Source organism: Scyliorhinus canicula, chromosome 10 (genome assembly GCF_902713615.1).
Source record: "Scyliorhinus canicula chromosome 10, sScyCan1.1, whole genome shotgun sequence".
NCBI lineage: Eukaryota > Metazoa > Chordata > Chondrichthyes > Carcharhiniformes > Scyliorhinidae > Scyliorhinus > Scyliorhinus canicula.
The window spans coordinates 95,265,847-95,293,061 of record NC_052155.1 but is presented as its reverse complement, the minus strand read 5'-3'; the positions used below and the strand labels follow the sequence as shown (position 1 = coordinate 95,293,061).

The 27,215-nt window shown below is 44.4% G+C and overlaps 1 protein-coding gene across 1 annotated transcript in view; it reads right to left on the bottom strand.

Moving 5' to 3' along the window:
• The window catches only part of LOC119972132, a 660,627-nt gene that overhangs the window by 393,499 nt on the left and 239,913 nt on the right, over nucleotides 1–27,215 (bottom strand). The window contains exons 22-27 of the mRNA XM_038808465.1: nucleotides 25,539–25,677; nucleotides 21,187–21,338; nucleotides 8,376–8,533; nucleotides 2,730–2,788; nucleotides 2,185–2,229; nucleotides 249–412 (exon numbers count right to left, since the gene is read on the bottom strand). Coding sequence (XP_038664393.1) covers nucleotides 249–412; nucleotides 2,185–2,229; nucleotides 2,730–2,788; nucleotides 8,376–8,533; nucleotides 21,187–21,338; nucleotides 25,539–25,677 — 717 coding nt within the window. The remainder of the gene's footprint in view (nucleotides 1–248; nucleotides 413–2,184; nucleotides 2,230–2,729; nucleotides 2,789–8,375; nucleotides 8,534–21,186; nucleotides 21,339–25,538; nucleotides 25,678–27,215) is intronic.

Genomic DNA, 27,215 nt, shown 5'->3' with positions numbered 1-27,215 from the left:
ATATCTTTCATTTAATGAATTTCTGCATCATGCATTTGGTAGTTCTTGATGTTTGTTTCTACTTTTATTTCATGTTTAATATTTTTCTCACTTTCTGTTCCATTATTTATTACATTATTTTGCCCGACCTTTTATTGCTTGTATTTTATGATTTTGCTCTGCATTCTCATAAATTTATGATCATATTTGTTTATTACTTTGCAAATGTGCTTTCTCACTTCAGGGTAATAAGTTATCTTCCTTGTTACCTTAAATATATCAGTGCTACCGGGCTTGAATAGCTGTTCCTTTCCAGTGCCTAAAATAATCGGGCCTGAAGTACCGTTGTCCCCATACACATAAATTATGACTGCTGCTTCGGTACCAGCTAGATGAAAGTTTCCAGTGGTAATTATCACCTCCCATTTATCTCCTACATTTTAACAGAGAGAAAAATCAGCTCATAATTTTCATTATATAGAATAGAAGAACTCCACAGTATTTCAATAAATCTAGCTGATGCTGAAATAACAAGTATCTTTGCTCCTTTTGATATTTTTTAACGAGGTGATAGAAGTTCCTACCTGATCCCCTTGGTGACATCAACAATGTCTAGAGGCCCAGCATTATGGTGCTTTGGAAATTTTACTCTGATTTACAGATACTTCATTAAGGTACCGTTTTTTATATCCTGGTTTAGTCTCAATAAGCCAAAGCACAAAAAATGTGTAAATCCTCGTGCTATTGTTTTTCAATGCAGATATTAAATTAATACAATTCTATTATCTATAAATTCAGGAAAAAAATAGGTGATTATTTGAAGCAGAAGACATTATTGGGTTATTGGAAGAGAGCAGGGCCATGAGATCAGTTTGGATGCACTAACACAGAGCTACCAAGAGATATGACAAGCTAAATGCTCTTCTTCTGTGCTGTAAACTAAGATTTTATTGGGAATATTTATCCATTTCTAGTGCCCAAGAACATGCATTGGACAGCGGTGAGTAAAGAACCTCATTGATAAGTAAACTCATTGAGATTCCATTCTTTAGCCAACCTGCAGCTCACTCGGCAACATGCCCTGGAAAACCTGCAGGTTCATTTGGCTCAGAAATTAGAATATCGAGTCAGTCACAGAGGACCAACTCATCAGGCATGATACCTGGGAGCCACATTGGTCCCTGAAAGTCTCTGCTTAACTCACCTCCAAGGAGGCAAATCACAATCTAGTTTTTAGATGGCTGACAAATGGAGATTTCAGCCTTCAACAGGAAGACATGAGGTTCTGAGTATCCTCACAAATTACACGCCAAGCAAAACAGTTCACTATAAAATGTTTAGTGCATTCCCATCATCCTTCTAACACAACAAGTGGGATTTACCGGCTGTTTAAGCCAGCGGGAAATTCTGGTCCCATGCCGGCACATGGGTTTCTCAGCGACAAGGTGCTGTCACTGGGAAATCTCATTGACAATGACATGGTCGGTAGATCCCGCTGGTGGTCCACGCCCGCCGCCAAAAAACACCCGATGGGGTGGTCGGTAAATCCCACCCAGATATCCAATCAAATGGTGGTTATATAAGTTGGAACTGTGGAGCTTGCCTTGCCACCCAAAGCATACTTGACCTCAGTCATCCAATTTACATAGTGAGTCAAAGCACACAAATGCACCAGCCACAAAACATTTCTTTCTGACTAGCACTAAAAGTCTGGCAGCAAGGTCAAGAATAAAGTACAATGGGCAGAAGTACAATGGGAGAAACGTCTGCACATTTTTCAGATCTCATTCACCTTTGTAATTCTATTTCAACATAACTTTAAAAAAAGACTTCTTACAAATGTGGACATTCTTGTTTAGATGGCTAAAGCCAGCAGCACAATGCATGGAAATGCTATGTTCTGTTAAGGAAGATTCTGGTTCATGGCTGAGATTCTAAAATGGGACTGTCTAAATCGGTGCCTCCTATGTGAAACTGAAGGGCAATACTGGAGGATGTTAAGCCACTATTACATGCCATCTCCTGATTGCTTCAAAGAGCTATTGTTGAAATGATAGAAATTGGTTGCTTCTTGTTCTAAATAGAGAAAATTATGTCTTGCCAAGAGAGAATTAACTGAAGAGTAGGATATAATTTAAATTTGCATTTTGATAATAAACAGAAATGGGAGTGAGGTCTCGTCAATAATTATTCATGCGTTCTTACCTTGAGAAATTTCCTCTGAGCTAGAATTCTCGTCTTGCCGAATTTCTGAAAATACAAGATTAAAGATTTATATCCCTGTGCACATAAATGAATAACGGACAGTTTTCTTTAATATAGGTTGAGCTTTGGCATTCAATTCTGTTGCATGTCCCTCTTTTTCTGGTGTGTATATTCGTTCAAAATCCAAATTCATTTTTTTATTTCTGAGTTGCAATATCTATTTTGGATTGAACTGTTTGGTTGAGAATGTGAGAAGGGAGAGCTTCTAACAGATCAGTAATGTTGCAGGCAGGGGTAAGTTGCTTAAGGCTGTGATCTGAAACATTTCCAAACTGTTTAGAGGATATGTCTTCTCCATGATTTTATATCACCGTGTAAATGAATCTATCACTCTGTGGTCTGGCATTGTATTTATGTGAAGGAAACTTAACAAAATCTATTCTGAATGCTACACATTTGTATGATACATCACAGCCAACATAATAGTTTGCGAAAGTATTCACAATTTTCACAATATCTTTTTAAAGTATTTTAAATGTTCTCACCAGAAAGTATGAGCTCTATTTCTGGAAGGACAACATCCATTAAGATATATGGAAACCACCTTCAATAAACATAAACCCATATGTTACATAGGAAATGTCATCTAGTATGCATAGCATAGACGAGCGATGATTCAGATTTCTTTGATTCGGTCAGAAAAAAATCCTTTACCTCTTATTTGATTCAAAATTAGTGTCATTTTTTGCTGAAAAAAGTGAGAATCCCACCATCTGTTCCGGCGTGATTCATATCAAAATCCACTCACACTTAGGGCGCGATTTAATGCGCAAAAACAGAGTCCCATTTGGGCGCATATAGCAGGGTCTGAGAACGACCCCGCTATCAAACGGGACAATCTCCCCTGTCATCACAAAATGGCCAGGTCAACCATCCCACCCCACTCAACACATGACGAAGGCATGACGATGATCAGTTCCTGCCCATTCATCCTCAGCGGCATCGGGTATACTCCAAAGTGAGAAATACTCTGCTGTGGATTTCTGAGGACCCTCCTTTCAGCACCTCCCTTTCAGACCCTATCGCCTTTTCAGGCCCCCCCGATCCATGCACCCCCTTTATGCCCCCACTCCTCAATTCCCCAGCCCCCCTCGTGGCCATGACCCCACTCAGACCCAGCTCCCTTGCAAGTGCCAGCAAGGGAATAGTAGCAGGTGCGCTGTTCACGATGGACAGGTAGAATCATGTACATAAACTCTCTTTCACTCTCCACAGATACGCCAGATATGTTGCGTCTTTCGAGCAATTTCTGTTTTATCTCAAATCTTTTGGGTTGTGATCCCAATGGCTATGCCAGGAATGAGATCACAGGAGTTTGTGGTGTCAGTGACAAGACATCTAATTAATATCGGGCAGATGTGTGCCAGAATCATTAGAGGTGTGTCTCTGGTATATGTCTCCTCCTGTGCTCCATGCAATCAGTACAATTTGTGCCACACAAGTGCCAACCAATTATATCTCCAACGAGAGAACCTAACCATCGCACTTGATATTCAATGGCATTACTACACATCAATGGTATCCTGAACTGGACTAGCCATATTAAAATTGTGGCTACAAGAATAGATCAGAGGCTAAGAATCCTGTGGCAACTATCTAAGCTCCTGACTCCCCACATTCTGTCCACCATCGACAAGGCACAAGTCATGAATGTGATGGGATACTCAGCACTTGCCTGGAGGAGTCCAGCAAGCCAGAATCTAACCATCACCCCATTACATTCAATGGTATTAACATGGCTGAATCCCCACTATCAACATCTTGGGAGTTACCTTTGATCAGAAACTGAGCTGGGCTAGACATGTAAATACTGTGGCTACAAGAGTGAGTCAGAGGCTAAGTAACCCACCATCCACAATGCACAAGTCAGGAGTGTGATGGAATACTCTCCTGAATGAGTGCAGCTCCAACTACACTCAAGAAGCTTAACAGCATCCAATGCAAAGTAACCCTCTTGAATGGTACCCTTTCCACAAACAATCACTTTCTCCACCAGCTATGAACAGTGGCAGCAGTGTGTACTGTCTATAAAATGCATTGCAGGAACTTACCAAGGTTCCTCAGGCAGCAACTTCCAAACCAATAACACTACCAAGAGCGGCTGATACCTGGGAACACCATCACTTGGAGTTCCCCTCCAAGTCACTCACTATCCTGATTTGGAAACATATTGCCGTTACTTCACTGTTGTTCAAAATTCTGGAACTCTCTCCCGAACAGCACTGTTGGTGTACCTAAACCTCAGAGCCTGCAGCAGTTCAAGAGGCAGCTCAGAACCAACTTCTCATGGGTAACTAGAGATGGGGAATAAATGCTGGCCTAGCCAGCAATGCCCATATACCACAAATGAATTTCAATAAAGATGTTTCGGCACTCACCCAGCATTTGAGGAAAGATATTCAAGTCACATCATCCCAATCCAGCCCACCTTCTTGACCCATTGCTACACATACACTGTCGAAGCCTGTTTTTTTAACTTTCAGTTTCATTGATAACCTGATGTGAATCACATCATACGAACTTATCATACGAACTTACGAATTAAAATTCGGAGTAAACCTCCATTTGATAAGATCAGGGCTGATCTCATTGCTGCCTCAGCTTTATGTTCTCATCTATCCCTTGGCCTTTGTCTCCCTTGTTTGTTTTGATATAAATTTAGAGTACCCAATTCATTTTATCCAATTAAGGGGCAATTTAGCATGGCCAATCCACCTAACCTGCACGTCTTTGGGTTGTGGGGGCGAAATCCACGCAAACACGGGGAGAATGTGCAAACTCCACACGGACAGTGACCCAGAGCCGGGATCGAACCTGGGACCACGGCGCCGTGAGGCAGCAGGGCTAACCCACTGCGCCACCGTGTTGCCCTTTGTTTCCCTTGTTAATCATGAATCTTTTGAACTCAGCCTTAAAAATATTCAATGACCCAGCCTCTACTGATCACTGGAGAAGATAATTTTGCATACTAATGTCTCATTAGTAGGAATTTTTCCCCATCTCTGTTTTAATTGGGAGACACCCTTATTTTTATCCTGTGTCCTTGAGTTTTAGTCTCTCATATAAGGTGGGTCATACTTTCAGTACCCAGCCTTTCCAAATCCCCTCAGGTTCTTTGACAAAGAGCCATTGGACTCGAAACGTTAGCTCTTTTCTCTCCCTATAGATGCTGCCAGACCTGCTGAGATTTTCCAGCATTTTCTTTTTGGTTTGAGATTCCAGCATCCGCAGGAATTTGCTTTTACCCCCTCAGGTTCTTATTTGTTTCAATGAGATCTCCACCCAACATTTCCTCATAGGATAACCCCTTCATCCCAGGAATTAGTCAAGTGAACCTTCTCTAAACTGATTCTAATGCAATTAAAACCTTTCTTAGCTCAGGAGACCAAAACTGTATACAGTACTCCAGCTGTAACCTCACCAATGCCCTGTACAACAACAGCACGTTTTCCCTATTTTTATATGTGATTCCCCTTGCAATAAGCACCATTATTCATTTTGCATTCCCAATCGCTTGCTGTAGCTGAATATCAACTTTTTGTGATTCATGTTCCAGGACACCCAAATCTGTCCATCAAATCTCTGTTATGCCTCACCTTTGAGGGCATATCATTCTTCACAGACTCATTGGGCTGGATTCTACCATTTTGAGGCTATGTCCGGAGGACGTATCTAGTTTTACAATGAAAAGGTCGGTGCCGCCCCCGCATCAATGCTCCTCCCGGTGGAGGGCTAGCAGTTGCACCACGTAAAACCCTCGCCGTGCCCAACAGAAATGGCCAGAGAATTGCCGGGTCTGTGGCCGCAAATGCACACGCAGATGACCTGCAGCAGTTGCGCTGTACAACAAGGCACCGGCCGCTCACGGATCCGGCCTGCCAGATAGTGCCCCCTGTAATCCCACCCCCCCCCCCCCCCCACGCCACCCACCACCAGTCCTCCCAGCCCCCGCCGAAGCCCCCCGGCCAGCAGAACGGCTCCACCCCCACCCCCACCCCACCCCCACCCCCGACTATGGCGCCGCTGAACACAGTCCGCAGCCGCCATGCGAGGTTGACGAAATCTCAGAGCACAAGTGATCCATGCCGCAAGGAAGTCGGCCCCTCGGGGGCAGAGCATCGAGGGAGGGCTTCAGGTGAATTCCTGAGGCCGTCCCAACGGTGTGCGGTGTACTCACTGATGAAGGTGTTTTGGAGGGGGCGGAGCAATCGAAAACAGGCGCCGCTCCCGATTTCGGCGTCAAAAGGGATTCTCCACCCGATTGCCCATTGTGTCCGGACTGAGATACTCAAATGAGAACTCCTGTAAGATGGAATGAGAAATCCAACCTTCTTCCCCTGTCCCAACTTTACCGCACCATATCTAACTCCCCCCACAGTCCACAATTTACCTTCTATAGTGAGCAGAAGGTCCTTTATAAGGCAAGTTGGAAACTCCTGGCTATGGCAGAGATCTGGTACAATGAGGTTTCTGCAATATTTCAGGGAACGGACAGTGTCTGCTGTTATCTCGTGAAAGTAATGTCAGTAACTAGGTATAACCACTGAGGAATTTTATACATGTTGTCTACCTCTTTAATTAAATATTTATGTTGGTCGGTTTATTTCTTCAAATTAATTTCCTTTATCTCTTTCCCAGAAGACATTGGTTAGAATTTTTGACAGAGGTGTTAGCCCTGCCCTCCAGCTGAATGGGTAGGGGCAAGCCCACCTCCACTGTGGCCCAGAAAGTTGTGACTGGGTTCATTGGTCATCAGGAAGTTAACTGCCTGAAGGTATGGCTTCTGCCCCCATATGGGAAGATGTCCTGCCTCCAAGATCTGCTGGCCAATCAGTTGGATGAAAGCTTGCCAATCCCAGCAGCACCACTGGAAGTGGTACCCACTACTGGGATTACTAATGTTGCTGATGTGGAGTCAAGGAGAAGGCTGGATTGGGAAGTCAGTCAGGGTGGCTACACTGGGGTGGGGAAGGTCAGCAATTGGGAGGCCAGGGCAGGGTGGGTGGGGATGGGGGAGACAAACATAGTTGGCCCATTTTGCTGGGGTCAGCTTCTGTGGAGCAAGGAGGGCTCCAACCCTCAGCTGAAACCAGGCCCCCAAGGTTTATATGGTGGCCTTACTGTTTGGCATGGCATCCCCTGCCCCGACTAAAATATCCAATTCTGTGGCTAGGTGCTGACGGCAGCGTTGGAACTGTGGAGTTTTACGACGGCAAAATCGGTGGCGAACCCTCACCGTTTCCGGGACTGGTGAGGGCCTAGCAGCGGTGCTGGGTAAAACTTATGGCTCCCGTTCCAAAAACAGCCAGAGAATGGCTGGGTCCGTGGCTGCGCATGCGCACGGCAACGACCTGCAGAGGTCGTGTCGTACAGCATGGCGTCGGCCGTGCGTGAACCCGACATGCCAAATACGCCCACAGGACACCCCCTGGCCACCCCCCACCAGTACCCCCAGCCTTCATGGAAGCCCCCTTGGTCAGCAGGTCGGCTTCCAGCCGACAGTGGTGGCGCTTTACACAGTCCGTAGCCGTCATGCTATGTTCCCAACCGCTCAGACCGCGAAGTCGGGAACTCGGCTCAGTGGGGGAGGAGCATCGGGGGACGGCCTTCCGATGACGTGCCAAAACTGTTCCAACAGCGTGCGGCGCGTGACACAATTACGTAATTTTGAAGGGGTGGTGACTCGAAAACCGTCATCAAACCTGCTCCCCCCCGATTTGGGCATCAGGAGGGATTCTCCACCTGATCGCCAATTTAAGATATCGGCATTGGGCAACGCAGAATCCTGCCCTTAGTCTCCCAAACAGAGAATCCTGTCCAATGTCAGTACACACGTGATATTGACATTTTCACTGAATTTAGTGCCAAGAGAATTCATTCATGCAGATTTAATCTGGTTTCTATTCAATAGAAATTTATTACTGAATTACCAGTAACAGCAAAACCAAATTAAGACAACTGGTCTAATTTTCCAACTGTTCCTGTGTCATAGTTAGGAAAACTGAAAATTAGCACAGCTTTTTGATTTCATAAAGAATTGAAAAATATATTTAATTCTACTGTAAAACACTGGCAAGTATGACATGACAAAAACATATTTTTGTCCAACAAGATTTCAACCTAGTTGTTACCTGTCACAGTTGAAGACATATTCTAATTTATTGTCACCCTCTTCTTTAATGACCACTTTCTCACAATACCAACGCTGAGATCTTTTATCAGCTTCACTGCGGAGGAGCACCTTCTGTAGCTTACCCAAAGACACAGCTTCAACTTGGAAAATAACAACCTTGAAGAATAATTTACAAAACATTTTAGGAATCTATTAGTTAAGGCACATTCAGTCAAAATTACAGGATAGTCAAATAATTAATATTTAGTTGCAGGTCAGATCTAGCACTAGCAAAGTCTCACCTCAACGAAAGAGACACTTAACAAAGAAAGCGTTGACACACCAGGGAGCTTGAACATTGATGTGAGAGTAAAATAGAACATACACTCACAACTTGCAACAGGGATAGTTCAGGTGGTATGTTTACCATAACAGAGTAAGTTATCTCTGCAAGACAAAGGAATAATAGAAGAGGTACAGAGTTGGCAGTCAGGTAGTGCCACCAGATACATGCCATCTGGTGCAAGATGATTTACCTGAACAACCCACAATCCATTACCACTAACAAAGAGGATCAAAATTATCAGTAAATGTTATGCCAAAGGGATACCTCAGGAAATGACCCATTAAGAGAGATAATTGAAGCTAAGTACCAACAGATAGACTGCTATATATACTTAAGCAGTGTGCAATTGGCTTCCCAAATTGTTGGACTTTCCATGCTACAGAACATCATTGTGAAAATAGATTGCTCTCTCTATGAAACAAATTACACTTCACTGCAAGGTTCCCAACTGGGCATCTGCTTTCATTCTACCGCAACAAAATGTGACAACTCTTTGAGGATTGATTGCTGGATCCTCTCAACATCCTTCACCTCATATTTGTAAATATTTTCCATGTGAGATGAAATTGGCTGCTCTTTGAAGTTTGAACCTTAAAATAGCTAAAGGAGCAAAAGAACAAAGAAAAGTACAGCACAGGAACAGGCCCTTCAGCCCTCCAAGCCTGAGCCGAAATGATGCCCGTCTAACTTCAAACTTTTTACACTTCCGGGGCTCGTATCCCTCTATTCCCATCCTATTCATGCATTTGTCAAGATGTCCCTTAAACTTCACAATCGTACCTACTTCCACCACCTCCCCCAAAAGCACCCGCTACCGTCTGTGTCAAAAAACTTCCCTTGAACATCGCCTCTAAACTTTGTCCCCCGCACCTTTAACCTATGTCTCCTAGTAACTGACTCTTCCACCCTGGGAAAAATGCTTCAGACTATCCACTCTGTTCATGCCCCTCATAGTTTTGTTGACTTCTCTCAGGTTACCCCTCAACCTCCGTCATTCCAGTGAGAACAAACCAAATTTATCCAACCTCTCCTCATTGCTAATGTAGCAACATCCTGGTAAACATCTTCTGCACCCTCTCCAAAGCCTTCACATCCTTCTTGTAGTCTTGTGACCAGGATTGAACATTATATTCCAAGTGTGGCCTAACTAAAATTCTATACAGCTGCAGCATGACGTGCCAATTTTTACACTCAATGTCCTGTCTGATGAAGGCAAGCCAATGTTCTGTCTGATGAAGGAAAGCATGCCCTATGCCTTCTTGACTACCATCTCCACCTGCGTTGCCACTTTCAGTGACCTATGGCCCCGTACATCCAGTTCCTTCTGCCTGTCAATACTCTTAAGGGTTCTGCCAGTTACTGTATATTTCCCACGTGTATTACACCTTCCAAAATGAATAACCTCACATTTGGCTGGATTAAACTCTATCTGTCATCTCTCCGCTCAAGTCTAACTGATCTATATCCTACTATATCCCCTGACAGTCCTCATCGCTATCCACAATTTCACCATAGAGTCATAGAATTTACAGTGCAGAAGGAGGCCATTCAGCCCATCGAGTCTGCACCGGCTCTTGAAAAGAGCACCCTACCCAAGCCCACACCTCCACCCTATCCCCATAACCCAGTAACCCCACCCAACACTAAGGGCAATTTTGGACACTAAGGGTAATTTATTATGGCCAATCCACCTAACCTGCACATCTTTGGACTGTGGGAGGAAACCAGAGCACCCGGAGGAAACCCACGCACACATAAGGAGAATGTGCAGACTCCGCACAGACAGTGACCCAAGCCGGGAATCGAACCTGGGCCCCTGGAGCTGTGAAGCAATTTGCTAACCACAATGCTACCATACTGCCCCAATTTGCCCCAACCAACATTTGAGTAGTCTGCAAACTTACTAATCAGACCAGTTACATTTTCTGACAAATTATTTATATATACTTTAAACAGCAAAGGTCCCAGCACTGATCCCTGTGGAACACAACTAGTCACAGCCCTCCATTCAGAAAAGCACCCTTCCATTGCTACCCTCTGTCTTCTGTGACCCAGCCAGTTCTGTATCCTTCTTGCCAGCTCACATCTGATCCCATATGTCTTCACCTTTTGTATCAGTCTGCCATGAGGGACCTTGTCAAAGGTCTTTCTGAAGTCCATGTAGACAGCAACCACTGCCCTACTTCATCAATCTCCTTCGCCACTTCCTCGAAAAACTCGACCAAGTTAATGAGACACGTCCCCTTCACAAAGCCTCTCGTTAATGCATCACTTGCTTCCAAATGATAGTAAATCCTATCTCGAAGAATCCACTCCAATAATCTCCCAACCACTGACGCAGGGCTCACTGGCCTGTTATTTCCTGGATTACCCTTGCGACCCTTCTTAAACAAAGGAATAACATTAGCTATTCTCCAGTTCCCTGGGACCTCACCTGTAGCCAGTGAGGATACAAAGATTTCTGCCAAGGCCCCGGCAATTTCCTCCCTCAGTAACCTGGGGTAGATCCCATCAGGTCCTGGGGACTTATCTACCTTAATATTTTTCAAGACGCCCAACACCTCATCCTTTTTGACCTCAATGTGACCCAGACTATCTACACACCCTTCCCCAGACTCAGCATCCACCAAGTCCTTCTCTTTGGTGAATACGGATACAAATAACTCATTTAATAGCTCGCCCATTTCCTCTGGCTCCATGCATAGATCCGTCCCCTGCCCTTGAGCGAGCCAACCCTTTCCCTGGCTACCCTCTTGCTCTTTATATATGTATAAAGGGTATTCCTTGGGTTTTTCTTAATTCTGATTGCCAATTACTTTTCATGTACAATTACTTTTACTCATTTAGCCGTCCTGACTCCTTGTTTAAGTTCCTTCCTACTTTCCTTATATTTCTCATGGGTTTCGTCTGTTGCCAGTCTTCTAGTCCATACAAATGTTTCCTTTTTCTTTTTTACTCGGCTCGCAATATCCCTCGTTATCCAAGGTTCCGGAAACTTTTCATGCTTATCCTTCTTCCTCCCAGGCTCCTGAATTCCTATCAAATGACATTTGAAAGCCTCCCACATGCTAGATGTTGATTTACCCTCAAACATCCGCCCCAATCTAGATTCTTCAGTTCCTGCCTGATGTTATAATTAGCTTTCCCTCAATTTAGCTCCTTCACCCGAGAGCTATGCTTACATTTATCCAACAGTGGGAGAATTCATGAAAGATGCCTCATGGCCTAAGTTTATGAGGGTACTACTGCAGTTGCCATGTTTCTCCTGCAGTGCAGATGAGCATTCATCCAACTTAGTTATACTATTTTACAAGTTGTGTGTGTGCATTAGGCTTCGTTCAACAAATTACAAATTAGAACCTCACCCCGACCCACACCAGCTCCTCCCTGGCCAATCCAGCAGCAACCCGGTATTCTCTCTCTCTCTCTCTCTCTCCCCCCCCCCCCCCCCCCCCCACCCCCCCAGGCTAGGACCCCTCCTAGCCGCGACGCTCCCTCCATAGTACTCCCGTGAGCCAGTTGACTTCTGCTGACCCCGGCAGCTCCCGCCCTAACTCCGACCCCTCCCGATATGGGGTCACCCCTCCCCCCCTGCATCAGCTCCTTGGCACCGCTTCAGCGCGGGAAAACGGATCTGATATCCACGCCCCTTGCCACCAGCTCCACCCCCTTGTCCCGCAGCACGGGAAACCAGAGGAAAGCCCGCGCTTTTACACTGCACCACCCCACCCCCCCAACACTGCTCCCAAATAGCAGTCCCAACCCATCCACCAACCCCGTACAAACAAAAACAGATCAACCACAAACCCCAATACCCCCCTTAAGACACAAAACCATAACCAACATTATCCGAAAGCGAGAGAAAAAAAACAAACAGAATAACCAGCAACAACGTAAACAGTGATAGAAAAAAAAACTCCCACAGCCCCCAATCCCTAGTCCTCCGGGGACTCAAAATAGTAATGTTGGTCCTTGTAGGTGACCCACAGGCGCGCAGGCGGCAGCATGCCGAACTTCACCTGCTTGCCGTGGAGCACCGCCTTCGTCCGGTTGAACCCGGCCCTCCGCTTAGCCACCTCCGCACTCCAGTCCTGGTAGACGCGCACTACCGAATTCTCCCACTTTTCTTCTTGGGTATTTGACAGGTTGCTGACATCCAATGTATCGAAAATCTGCCATTGCATCATGGTATTGGATTCATCTACCATGAGTAGAGTCGTGCTGAGTTTTTCAACCATGGTGCTGATGCTTTTATGATCAGCAATGCCTGAGTAGTATTCTTCGATAAACAAATCATCTTCTTTTGTTTCGGATTTGTCATCGTGCTCTTCATGTGCAATGAACTAATCATCTTTGGTTTCAGATTTGCATTGTGCTCTTCACTTCGGGTGATACAAACTGTTTGTTCCAGGGTGCTGCGGAGGCTATTTTCAACTGCGGGTAGAAGTTCAGGCATTGTTCTGTCTTTCAAGGTGAAAAAATTGTGTTTTGTTGCTTTAAAACTCTTTTTTTCAATTCTCGGACATTTCCCCTTTAAGTGGGCGTGGTCTGAGGCCTCTGATATCATGACGCTCGTGACGTAAAGAGTAGGAATCAATTGCGCATGTGCAAATTGCTTTTCCTTTACTGTGCGCTTTTTGGTAAACTGCACATGCGCGTCTTGCGCATGCGCAGAACGATCTGCGCCCAAAACGTCTTTTTTTAATTGCGCATGCGTGGTTGCTGTTTCCTGCACATGCGCAGACCTGTTGTTCTTTTGTTCCCCAGGCAGTTTAAAATGTGCTCATACGGCATTTTAACTGCTTCAGACCCATGGAAAATAACTTTTTTGCGTTTTTTCTTGTTAAAAACTTAAAGTTATTGTTTTTCTTGCAATCTGCATTTGTCAATCGCTATTTCCAGCATTAAACCTTTCTGTTCTGATGATTGTTTAAGTTTTGCATCACTCATTCCCTGTGCAATTTGGTCTCTGAGCATTGAATGTCTTAAAGCAGCATTGTTACTGGTGTTACAGTAATCCTCCAATTTTTAAAGTATTACTTCTAATTTGGTGTTGTCTTCACCTTTCAAGTAATTAAAGCAGTTATAGATTTCTCTATCACGTCCTGCTGGGAGAAGTGCTATTTTAATTTCTTCTGAGGCCGTACTCAACTCATTAGCTATGATATACAGTTCGAACGTTTGTTTAAAGATTTTCCATCTGTGACTTAAATTGCCGGTTGTTTTCAGCTGCGGTGGAGTTCCAACGAGTTGCATCGACCCAGCGAAGCCTCTCCAAGTCCGTGTTTTCTTCTGTTTTCAGTCGTGCTTTGTCTGCATCTTGTATAACTTTTCTAGTAAGTGTTCTGAAGTCATCTGATCCTGGTACCATGTATTATTTCTTGTGTCTGAATAAAGCTTGTAGTCTTACAGTTGAAGTAGATGCTTTATATATGTGAGTTCAATCTCTCACCAGCGCTTAGACTATGTTACATCTGAGCTGCCTGTCTGTGTCCTGCTCACCAGCTGTCATTGCTGTGAAGAGAGAGAGACTGACTTCCTGTTTGTATATGTATATATAACATCTCTGGTGCTCCCTCTAGTGGTTACTTAGTTGTAGTGTATTTACCTTAACCCCTTGTGTATTTACAGTGATGCATATCACTACAGGGAGGGCATATCTTACATAGAAGACCTACATTTCACTCAATCTGTGCTCCATCCCCACTGAGCATATTTTCTTCTTTTGTCTCCATAAATGAAAATGGATCCTATCAGCTTTGGGTTGATGTCCTTGGCACCTGCTCAGTCGAATAAATTAAAACTGGGAACAGCTGAACATTTTCCGATAGATCCAAGCTGTGGCATAACCTATGTTTTTAACCCTCTCAACCAGTTTCCAACAGATGGGAAGGATTAAAATTGCCCAAATGTCTTGGGGTCAGTGACACTTAAATACCTAATACCGATACCTAGGCCATTCGTGGTGTGACCAAAGATGTGCCTGAATGGGATGGGTGTGTTTTGAAACCTGGCAGGGAAACAGGCTATTTAACTTTAAGAATCCTCTGTGACCGACAATATTGCTGGATGACAGGGGATCAGAGGTGTGATGAATTCAGCATTTCAAAGGAGCAAATGACAGGAAATATGCTATCTGACATATTCCTGCCATTGGTCTCACATTAAAATATCCATCCTCATATTTGGTCAGAGAGATCATACAACTCAAAATGATAGTTCTGGTGAAAAATGTCTGAAATTACAAGGGAGTAGATGTAACCTCCTTCACCAATTTAAAAAAATATATAATTTTGCAGGATGTGGGCCTCACTGGCTCAGCCAGAATTTGTAGCCCATCTCTAATTGCCCTTGAGAAGGCAATGGTGAGCTGCCTTCTTGAATCGCTGCAGTCCATGTGGTGCAGGGCCACTCGCTGTTCAATGAGGGAGGCAGTTCCAGGATTTTGACCCAGCAACAGTGCAGGAACAGCAATATATCTCCAAGTCAGGATGGTGAGTGACTTGGAGAGGAACTTCCAGGTGGTAGTGTTCTCATGTAACTGCTGCCTTTGTCCTTCTAGGTGGTAGTGGTTGTGGGTTTGGAAGATGCTGCCTGAGGAGTTCCTGCAGTGCAGATGATACATTCTGTTGCTACTGTGCATTGGTGTTGGAGGGTGTGAATGTTTGTGGAAGATGTTTGGATGTCAAGGGCAAAGGTTAGATTCTCCCTTATTAGAGATGGTAATTACCTGGCATTTTATGGCGTGAATGTCACTGGCCATTTGTCGGTGGCTCAAGCCTGGACATTGTCCAGGCCTTGCTACATTTGAACATGGACTGCCTTAGTGACGTAGGAGCCGTGAATGGTGTTGAACATTGTGAAATTACAGCTAACATCTCCACTTTTGATCTTACGATGAAGCAGCTGAAGATGGTTGGGCTGAGGGCACTACCTTGAGGAACTCCTGATCTGATGTCCCAGGATAGACCTCCAACAACCATTTCAATATTCCTTTGTGCTAGGTCTGACTCCAACCAGTGGAGAGTTTTCCCCCTGATTCCCATTAGCCTTAAGCCATACACGATCAAATGTTGCCTTGATGTCAAGGGCAGTCACCTTCATCTCACCTTTGGCATGCTCTTTTGTTCAAATTTGAACCAAGGCTGTAATGAGGTCAGGAGCTGAATGACCCTAGTGTAACCGAAGCAGATTACACTAATTTACTGCTTCACCTACATTAACAGAATTATACAAATAATTGGTATCACAGACAACATATATGTGCAGTCTTACTGCGTGAGGTGTGTATTTGGCTTGCCCTCAGACTTTCAGCAGCAAGCATCGATGAGTTTCAAAATATTTACATATTATTTACAATTCCTCAATTGCTGCAGAAGTTTAAACACAAGTGGGTTGGATTCTCCGTTCTGGAGACTAAGTGCTGACGCCAGCATTGTTTGCGTGGACTTTCACGACAGAAAATTCGACGCCGACCCCTCACCGATTCTGGAACCGGTGAGTGGCTAGCACTGGTGCTGAGTGAAAGATGATATTGAAAACGGCTGGAGAATGACCGGGTCCCAGGCCGCGCATTCACACGACTGATGACTTACACCGGTTGCGCCATACAACATACCGCCGGCCGTGTGAGAAACCTAACCAGCCTAACCCCTGGCCACCCCCCACCAATCCCCCCATCACTAGCAGAAGTCCCTTCAGTCAGCGGCATGGATCCTAGCCAAGTGTGACGGCGCTGGACACAGTCTGCAGCCGGCATGCCGGCTGAGACCACACGTGTCCCGCGCCGTCGGGAACTCAGCCCACCGGGAGCGGAGCATCGCCGGCCAGCCGATGATGCACCAATGGTTCTGAGACAGCACGCAGAAAGCAGCAGGACAACACCATTTTGGACGGGTGGAGCATAGTGGGCCGGTGTACAAAATGTACAATTACAAAGTATAACTGTCCCAGTCTCTCTTTCATGGAAGGTCTATAGATTTTTAGATGATGATGATGATAATTGATGCTTTTAGTTACAATGAAGGTTTTAAAATGGAGGCTTCTCAGTAAATTATGAGGATTACTGTCATTGAATTTCTAGGAGATGGTGCTCAGGTAAACTTGAAATTTGATCAGATTGGGGAGGATCCTTCTCCCATTTTGGAGGTATCGATATGACACCCTGGGTTAATGCAAGGTTAATTCCAGCCCCACTTGACCTGGAATCACAACACCCCCAGGGCCGGACCCCCCTCCCCCCCCACCAGGCCGCCCCTGATGGATGCACGCCGAGGTCCTGCCGGGTAAGACCATACGTTGATAGCGCCAGCGGGACCCGGATTTATTGTGCGGCCGCTCGGCCCATCCCGGGCCGAGAATCACCGAGGGGGCCACGCAGAGCGGCCCCCGAGTAGCGCTGGGGGGGGGGGGGCATGTAGAACGGCCCCCGACCGGCGCCGCACCAACTGTGCCGGCCCCCATGGCGTCGGTTCTCCGCTCTCCAGAGAATCGGCGGACCTGCATCAGGGCGGTGTCGCGCGTTTCGCGCCCAGCCCAACGATTCTCTGGCCCGGCCTGGGTTGAGAGAATCCCATCCAGTATCTTTAATTAAACAGACAGAAAAGGTCACTGGCTATCTACTACTCATTTTCCAACCCCTCACTTCTTTTCTAAATCGATCCACTCTTTACACACACACAGGCACAAAGATGCATACACACAGAGATGAACAACATAGAGAGGAAAGGGTGGTGGAAAAGGAGAGAAAATATTAATAAAAGGATAGGGATTTCTGAGTGACAGGGATGACTTCCAATCAATGACTTTCTGAAGTTCAGCCTTTTGGTTCATTTCTTCCAGGCTTGGTGTGATCTTCTCAGGCAAGGATATCTATTTTCCTGGCAGAACTCCACAGCATTTCAGGTTCACAGGAAAGAATATGTTGGACACTCACTGCTTTCAAAACAATAGATCAGGGGAAGGATTATCCATTTCTGAGACTAAGTGTTGATGCCAATGCAGAATTTATCAGCAAAATGACAGCAAAACTGGTGCAGATCCTGGATCGATTCAGCAACTAACACTGTTGAAGGGCTAACACTGGCACCAGGTGTAACACAATCGATTCCAATGAAAAATGGTGCGGGATTAGCGGGGTCTGTGATTGACACTCGGGAGGCTGACATTCTGCAGCCGCATATACACATTACAATCCCCACCACTCTCATCCCAGCCAATAATATAGCACTGGTTGTGCTGAAGCGCACGCATACATCTGATGGGTCATCTAGAGCCAGAGGACACCTAGGGAAGTGACCTGTTGGACAAGTAAGCACGAGTAAACTGCGCTGTTGGGAACTTGGCCCATCGGAGACGGAGCATCGGGGAGGCCCTGGAGAATAGCGGATCAGCTGCAGACAAGCATATGATGTTTACTGTACGTGCGTTCCGGACCGTATTGACGCCGCTGTCGAGGTGATAGAGAATTGGGATTTGGCATCAAATCGGCACCCGCCATGATTTTAGCATCAGAACCTATTCTCCGCCCAATCGCGTTTCGTGATTCCGGTGACAGCCAACGGAGATTCCTGCCCCAGTTCTTTTACTTCAGCCCCTGAAGAGCAACAAGCTGCTGGTTTCGTAATGAATCTAGGAATTTCAGCTTATTGTGTCATAGTTATTTGAAGTAAGGGTTAAAATTCTGGATTAGAGTGTGTTTGACTGCTGAAATCATATTTTAAAATAATTCTAAGTATAAAAAAGATTTGGGAGCCAGAGTACAATTAAATCATCGTAAAAAGCTTGGGCTAATGCAGGTTTGGGATTCCCTGTGGAGTTAATTAGCTTTCAGATTGATAAGATGATGTCATGACTGCGTGGAACTAAATTATCAGGCATTTTGAAGAAAGCAGTTCAGTTGTGAGTTAGATGACGCTGTGAACAGAAGTCAAGCAGTTTGCTCTCTGCAGTTCAGTTAAGAGATATGTCTTCAGACAGAAGAACAGTGTGGTTGGAAAGGTGAACACACCAGCTTAAAAAACTTTTGAAGATATACAGCAACGGTTTTTGCATGGGTCTGAAAGGAGTCAGGTCTTTTCTTTAAAGCAATGTCAAAACAGCTCTCTGTCTCAAAGAACATCTCTGTTCAGCAAGTATTCCTCTGTGTTCATAGTATTTAAGGTAGATTGAGAGCTGAGATATTTTTTTCTTGTTGTTTAAGTGAAACTAAATATAGCGGGTAAGGTATTGAGTAGCATTGTTTAAGTGGTAATTGTGAGCTATTGTCTGGTGTGAAGTTAAAGATATGTTAATAATGTGTTAGTAATATAGTTTGTTTTAAAATACCCAATCACTATTTCTTCACTCTTGGAGCAAGGTATCCTTTCCTCACAGTCTTACAATACTAAAATTAAATTTGGCATTTCTGTCTCATATCCTAGCCACTGTTGGGGGCTGGTCTGGTTTTAGATCATAATAATTTTGATACATTTAAAAGATCTTCAGCTTCTTACAGATGGCAGGCAGCAGAGATAGAAAACAGCTCCCTTCACTTCTGAGGCCTGATCATTCTGGAATGTTCTTTCCCTTCATGCTCGATTGATTTTGAGGTGCTCAGCTGGAAATTGACAGCAATTAACTCTCTTTGAAGTGGTTGATGTTTACAAACATTGTGGTTAGAGCACTTCAGAGTTACTCAACCATGAAGGAAGATGAATGAAGCAAGGCTGCAGCTGTGTGTGGAAGCTGTCAATCACAGCCCACTGAAATTAATGAATGGCTTGAGCTCAAAGATCTGAGGGTTTAAAGGCAGCTGACTGCTTTCTCTTTCCAGGAATTAACACATGGTGCTTCCTTTGTCTGAGCCAGCAAGTATATTGCCCAGGTGCATCTTACAATAGTATTTCTTTTCACTGCATCCCTGTGGACTGCTGACTAACTTGCTGACCGGTTTCTCTTTGTCTTCCATTCTCTTAATGGGTCATTAAGATCCATTTGCATCTTCCCACTGGCACGTAGGCACGAACCTCAACCCGGCACAAGTGGGGCCCAGAATATTGGAAAGGGCGCCGATCCCATTTTCTTTACGACGTCCGATTCTCCGCCGTGTCGGGAACCCTGCTACAGGTGGCGGCGGGGGAGGATCCAACCCTACTTGTTTAGAGGACATAATGAGTCATTATTGTCCAATCGAAGAGGTAATTTTTTAGCCTGCCTAGAATATTTCGGTGAATTTAGTATGTTTCTCAAAGAGCATTTGATAAGTTATTGTGGAACAAGGAAGATCAACCTTTTAATGCACCAAACCTACGAAGACCCCATCACCATAATGCCAGGGTGGCTTAGAAACCAATGCACTAATGAAATAAAAGATGCCAAATAATGTTCCATAATAGTTGATTCAACACCAGGGGCTGGATTCTCCGACCCCCCGCAGAGTCGGCGAAACGCCGGGGGCCGGCGTGAATCCCTCACTCCCTCACACCCCCCCCCCCCCCCCCCCCCCGTCTCCCGAAGTCTCCGGCACCGGAGTTTTGGTGGAGGCGGGAATCACGCCGCGCCGGTCGGCGGCCCCCCTCGGCGATTCTCCGGCCCGCAATGGATCGAAGTCCCACTGCTGTAATGCCGGTCCCGCCGGCGTGAATCAAACCACCTCCCTTACCGGCAGGATTGGCGGCGCGGGCGGGCTCCAGGGTCCTGGGGGGGTCGCGGGGTGATCTGGCCCCGGGGGGTGCCCCCACAGTGGCCTGGCCCATGATCAGGGCCCACCGATCCGCGGGCGGGCCTGTGCCGTGGGGGCATTCTTTTCCTTCTGCCTTCTTGACACCTTATCCACCTGCATTACCACTTTCATGGGACTATGGACCTAAACGCCCGGATCCCTCTGTATGCCAATGCTCCTAAGGATTCTGCCCAGTCAGGCCTTCATCTGCATCCCATTAATGGGATGGAAATCAGTTTAATGCCAGCCACCAGCAGGTTTCCCGATCTGCCATGGCAGGCACCAGAAGAAGATCCCATGAACAATTCACACTGGCATAAAACTGAACTCTGGGTTTCCTGAATAATTCTCTTCCCTATGCCCTCTCAATCTGTCATTGAACCCGCTGGTGGAGGCATGGGACAATTCGCCCCAAGAGTCCTCCCATTTCTCCATTTGCAGTCTGCAAGGACTTTCATTGTTCAGTTAGTAATGTGGTCTTAACAAATCTGTTCCTGAACCACCTCTTGAAATGTTTTAAGAGTACTCCACAGCTGTACAGCTCTTGTTCAAAAGCACATATACTCCTTTGAAAGGTACTGGATGGAGGATATTGGAGGTATATCACCATTCACATCTTCTGCCATTTCAAACTGTACTTCACAAAATCACCCACAGCTAAGTTGTATGTACTCCAACCATCTTGCTTATGGTTCACTAAGTAAATGAAAGAAATATCATTTAACCCAAATTTTCAAATAAATCAGTGAATGTGCCCATAAATTTGTTTGCTCATAAGCTTACCTGTCCCTTTTTGAACTTGGCAGGTTTGTCAAATTTGTACAAATAACGCAATCCAGTGTCTCCTCTTTCCCCATAAATACAGATGTGAATTGGAAGATATGAATCCGGTTCCTCCAACTCCCCAGTGTGGATTTGAACTTGGTATTTCACCACTGCCAAATGAAACACAAGGTATAAAGCCAATTACAATAATTGAATGATTAATATAAACGGAACTTGATAAATGACAATCCAGAAAACTCGTACGTTCAATACACATTTGCACAGGGTTAGCTGAACGTTACACTTGACCAATAAAATGTTTTACCTTATTTTTGTAAATCTTTTTGGATATGACTGTGTGGCCAGTTTCCCAATTGCAGGTGAGTTGTATTCCTATGTTCACAGAACGTCATGTCACCCTCGCTTAATTAAATGAAATCACCTGATTAAACGATTTCAGACTCCGGGACTATACATTTTCCAGGCTGATCCAGCAGTATTTAAAGATCATCTTACTTGAACCCTGATTTCCTGGCACAATGTCTTTACAGAGCAAAGGACTGGCCCTTCACTATAGAAAGTCTGAATGCAGAACTGGAAATGATCCTGTACAAGAAATCAGGTCAATATTTTGGCTGAAATTATTTTCTTTTCTGCTCTACGAGTCATTATGCAGGGTGTATGGTAGGAGGTAGTCCCAAATGTTAATATATTCTTCTATGTCCATAGGTCATGTAAGCAACTGAAAATTAGCTTTGCTGTGTGATAAAGTGCTAAAAATGGGCTGATTGCACCATTAGGGTGACAGAATGTAGTACTTTAACTCGGGGCTAAGGCTTCATTGATGGCACACACTGCATCAGCCATGATCCTATTGAATGACGGAGTAAGCTTGAAGGGCCGAATGGCTGTTCATATGACTTATGGTCAACCAAGGGCCCTTAAGTGTAACCAGGTGACATATATCATCCCCTCCCACAGGCATGTTGGACCACATATCACATTTATGCAGTGAATGTGTGTACCCCAGCAGCAGTCACCATGCCTTCATTTGGCAACAGCCCACCTTACCAGCAGAATAGCCATTAGATCACCAGCTCATTGTCAAATGAGTAGGCAGCAAACTCTTTAAAAGTTGTTTTTTTCTTCAAAGCTTCCAGTTATTTGAAAGGTTTACCAAATTTACCTATCCCACTGGGTTACTTGAAAGGGTGTTAAAGTGGTATTCTGCTGCTAAGGCTGTGATATGCTTTCTGTGGACTCATGTGGTTGTTCCACTTGGAATTGGACTCCTGGGTCGCTCCACAAATAATAGTTGTTTTCTCCTGGGGTTTTCTTCTGTTTCCCCTGAATAGCCTTTGATCTGTAGTTCTGTGTTCTGGATCTAAAGGTCCAATTTTAATGACATAATACAGAGGAGTAGAGTAGCCATTTATCCCCACCTCTCTTTCATTCAATCAGATCAGGGCTACAAACTAACTCAATACATCTTAAGACCTTTGAATCATTCAAGAAGAATGGGTGATCTTTCTCTTCCTCTTACAAGTCCAAGCCTTCTTCCTGTGCAATGTATTACAGAGCACAACAAACCACAGCAATTCTGGAGATCCTACCTGATGTATTCTGAAAGGCATCTGAAAATCTGTCTGAACACCTGAATACACAGGAAGCACATCCTGACCATGCCATTGATTTGTTCAGTCATGCACCTGATGGTGATTTGGCTGTCATTGCAATGCTATCTTACTTTATTGGTCAGGTTTCTTAAAGTTATCATGAGGTAAGTTTGAAGTAGTAACCCTTGTCACCTAACAGTCACCCCTCAAGTCTGCTTGCAGGTCCAAAGACATGAGGAAGCTTGCACTGCCACAGGCTGACAACATGTTGGCATCTGCCTGGCAGTCTTGCACATACCTGCCAGTAATCTTTATGTGGTTTCATACCAGTTGCACATTGATGGAGTAGACAAATACTCCTGGTTGCTCTGCCCATATTAACATGTGAATGCAATCGACAATACCCTGCATCTGTAGGAAACCAACCAGAGTCACAAACCCGGCATCACATTCAGCCTAGTCTCATCACAGCTGAAGCTGACAATTTGCCGGTTCCTTTGACAAAAAAGCCATTGATCACTTGCCTTATACATTCTGGGCTGCCGACTGAGAAATTCTGATGATTTTAGAGTAAATAGGTTCAGCGTGACGTGACTTTGGCAGCCACTGATAATATGTGGCCACCACCTCCAACAAGGTGGAAGTCTTCTTATAGAACACTGCAGATGCCTAACGTAATGTTCCTGAGCCCCCGTGACACAACTGTTCTGTAAAGGAAACGGAATCTGGCTGATACCCTATTTTGCAGGTGCTGCCTGGTGCAAACTCCACCACTGATGGTCCACTCTCGGGTTTCTCACTCTGGTGTGCAGCAACAGGTCTGTGACCAGAAGGCTGCTGTTGCTGGCGCTGAACAAGTTACACCTCATTCGACGTCTAATCTAAGATAACATGAGGAGCAGCCATTTTGGTTTGATCGATCAAACTTGCAAAATGTAGAAGACATTGCCAAAGTACAGAAAGTCAACTTCAGCCAAAGTAGTGTGAACAAACCCTTTCCCACAAACAGGTAAGGAAGTAGTTGTGAGTTTTGAATTTTAATGCCCCATTTTGTGAACATGAATGAGCCTCCTCAATTTTCACAGTGCAAGCCTTGCATTATGACGAATTTCGGGAAAACCGTGCACATGCCGTTAAAGTTAAACATCAATCTGTTCTGATCCTCATTTGACCAATAAATCAAAAGAAGTGAATTTACCAAATTACCCCAACGTGAAAACCAATAAACATGATTTCACTTTATCTAACTTTTATTTTAGCCAAAATCAACATGAATTAAATATGAATTTAGAGGCAAATCATCGTTGATATAAACTATATATTACACATTAAATAGCAGATACATCAAAAACAGATCATTGCTTCCTCCATGGAACACCTTGTCCAATCAGAGCTGACTTGCCAATCAACCAGCACCCTTTTCTCAGAGAGTAAAAATTGTTATGAGTCTTTGAAATTTGGAATTCCTGTATTTGTCCCGATGACTACAAGACAAAAACTTCAGCAACATGTCTCTTTCCAGCAATATTCGAAGATAGATCTCATTGGTTTAAAAGGTGGTCCATTCTGCATATATGACACCCATGTCAGCCACACAAACTGAACCACAAAGCCCTGATCTTCGTTAGGTAGAATTTTAGCTCCTTTACTTTGAGAATTTAGCCTCCAAACCTCACCCATCAGCAACACCCAGACAAGCTGAGTTCTATGGTGCAGTCTTTATCAAAATTACTCTTGATGGCATGGATGTTCCAGAAACACCTTTATCCAAATCCTGTGTAACAATCCTGTGTATTATATAGCTGCTGCCAGTCAACCCATTCATTTAAAATCGCCGAAGCAGTGACAGTAATCTTATTTTCCTTTATCTCACCCCCGATCCAAACTTCAGGAGGGATTCTCCGTTCCCTTGCCACACGTTTCTCAGTGACTTGACATTCACTGGCGGAAGGATTCTCTCTTGCCACCACTTGTCAATGAGATTTCCCTTTGAAGCCATCCCATGCCTCCAGGAAATGTGCGGGTGGGGTTGCGCTGCCAGCGGGAAAAGAGAATCACAAAGGCCTCAGAATTCCAGAGTTCATGTTCTCTCTTTTCAACTGCACCACCGCTAATCAAAAATAGAATGGCTCTATGCCTTTTATCCGATCTCAACCAGCATCAGTTTCTGTTTTGGTTTTTGTTTCTCTGGGAAACAGAAGGGTTTTTTTCCCTTTCAATTAGGGTATAGCACAAAGAAAATATACCCTTTAAAACCATGGATTCCATCGTAATGTTGATATTACATTTATTGGACAATTGACATGCAACAGGCGTCCAGCTTCTCAGTTTGTTGTTCACACACAGCCTAATGCAATGGACTGAAACATTGAAGTCAACAGGGTGGGGTTGGCTTCCCAACATGCTCTTAATTTTCCCAAATTTGACCCCCTTCCTGCAATAAGATCCACATGCAGCATGTGTTATCTTGCAGCCCATCACTGTACTGGACAGAATAATGCTGATAAAAAGTTATAATGTGTATCAAGGTTTGCTATTATTCAGTCGCTGACTAGGTAAGAAATGCACATTCATCTGTGGTTGCATGCAGTGGGAATTAAAATCTGTTATTGTTAAGAGCTTGAATTCTCATCTGTTGTGTGAAATTTGGAAAATTGAAATTCCCAAAGAACAGGTATTTTCATTAATTACCCTAGCTAGCATAACACTTGCAATTGGTTCGGAGCCTGCCCTGTTCGACTGGAATTTACCTACCTGGATGGAATGGCTTCCCATCTCTTTCTCTTGAGAGAGGAAATTCACGCACAATTTCTCCATCATCGTGCTGTCTTGATAACCACCTGTCTGCATTAAAATTCAAAATTCTTCCACTGCTTAGTTGTTTAATTAATATCTGTAGAAAAAATTGCATTTGGGGAATTATTTGCATATAATGTATTTAATAACATGAAATCACTTTTCCAACATGTAGGTATGACCAGTTGTGAGCTGTGGATTATTAAACAATGGGATAGAAATTCCATTCCTGGGTTTACCAGCTGCGATTTTCCATCAATTCATGGGAGGTAAAGTTATGAGCTACAGAAATGGCATTTCCACCTTGACATGACTTTCCAGGTGGAAACACAAGCCCCAATATGAGGACTTGGTTTTCATTTCTGTACTTCATTCGTGCCTGGCAGCTGGCTCGATTGACTGATAGCTGCTTGTGAGTGGGAAAGCCAGCAATAGAGGATTGTAGCTGCCTGCCAGTGGGAACATCGTGGGCTGTTGTTGAAGATCAGCAATTGGAAGGAAGGGGAATCGAAAACGCTTCATGTTTTAAGGAAATAGAGAAGTTGATGTACCGATTGTTGGCCTACAAGCAGTACTTTATAAATCACACTGCCCTGCTGAATCCGACTGCTTCCACCTTTCAAGCACTGGAAAACCTAGTGTATTACAGTTAAATCGCTGCCAAGATCTCAGCATAAGAGCCACATTAACATACTTCAATGATGGGCCAACCTTTCCAGAATGGATTACTCCGTCACTGCCAATCTACTATGGTAAAATTGTGGGAAATTCTGTTCACTCTGTCTTGGGGTTGGATATTACAAATTTCCTCCTTTAACATGTTGCACCTTTCCCCTTCATTGTGGACAGGATGGGAGGAAGGGAGTTAAAATTCTCTCCATGGTTTCACATATCACATTAAATTATACTTCTCTATACAACTCCCTTGGTTATAATGCTATTTCATGGTTGATGGTTTTCATTTGCAAGTATGGTTTATATTCTATAATGTTATCTAGCACAGAAAGCCAGACTTGTCAAGCTTCAAACATTATCATTCTTTACATAAATATTTCCCAAATGTATTTAACACAGCTTGAAGTCATTCAAATCCCTTTTAAGTACTGAAAGCCTGGCAGTGAAATAATTCTTACACCTTATTTAACATGGAAAAGGACATGGGATTAGTTGGATGAAAATTCACGTTGGTGGTGATTCATGAAACATGCTATTTATATGAAAACTGGTCTTAGGAATTGGCAAACAGTTAACATTTTCTTTGCAAAAGAATTTTTATCCACCCTCCATATTTGCTACACAGCCAATATCTGAAGAAATCCAAAACAAAAATAATGAGTGAAAGAAATACAAAGCCAATTATTGGCCATACACAAGGGGAATTTGCAAGTTTTGAGTTGATTTAGAGACTATGGCTGGGATTCTTTGGTCCCCCAGCCGTGTGTTGCTCAGCAGCACTCAATTTGCTGGTGCCATGATTTTCTCTTCCTGCCGTTTGTCAATGGTATTTCCAATTGAAGCCACCCCACCCCACCAGGAAACACATGGACGAGTGCGCTGCCAGCAAGAACAGAGAATCCCAACAGCCTGAGAATTCAGGCCAATGAGTTCAATGCAACATTTGTGAAAGGTGAGAAC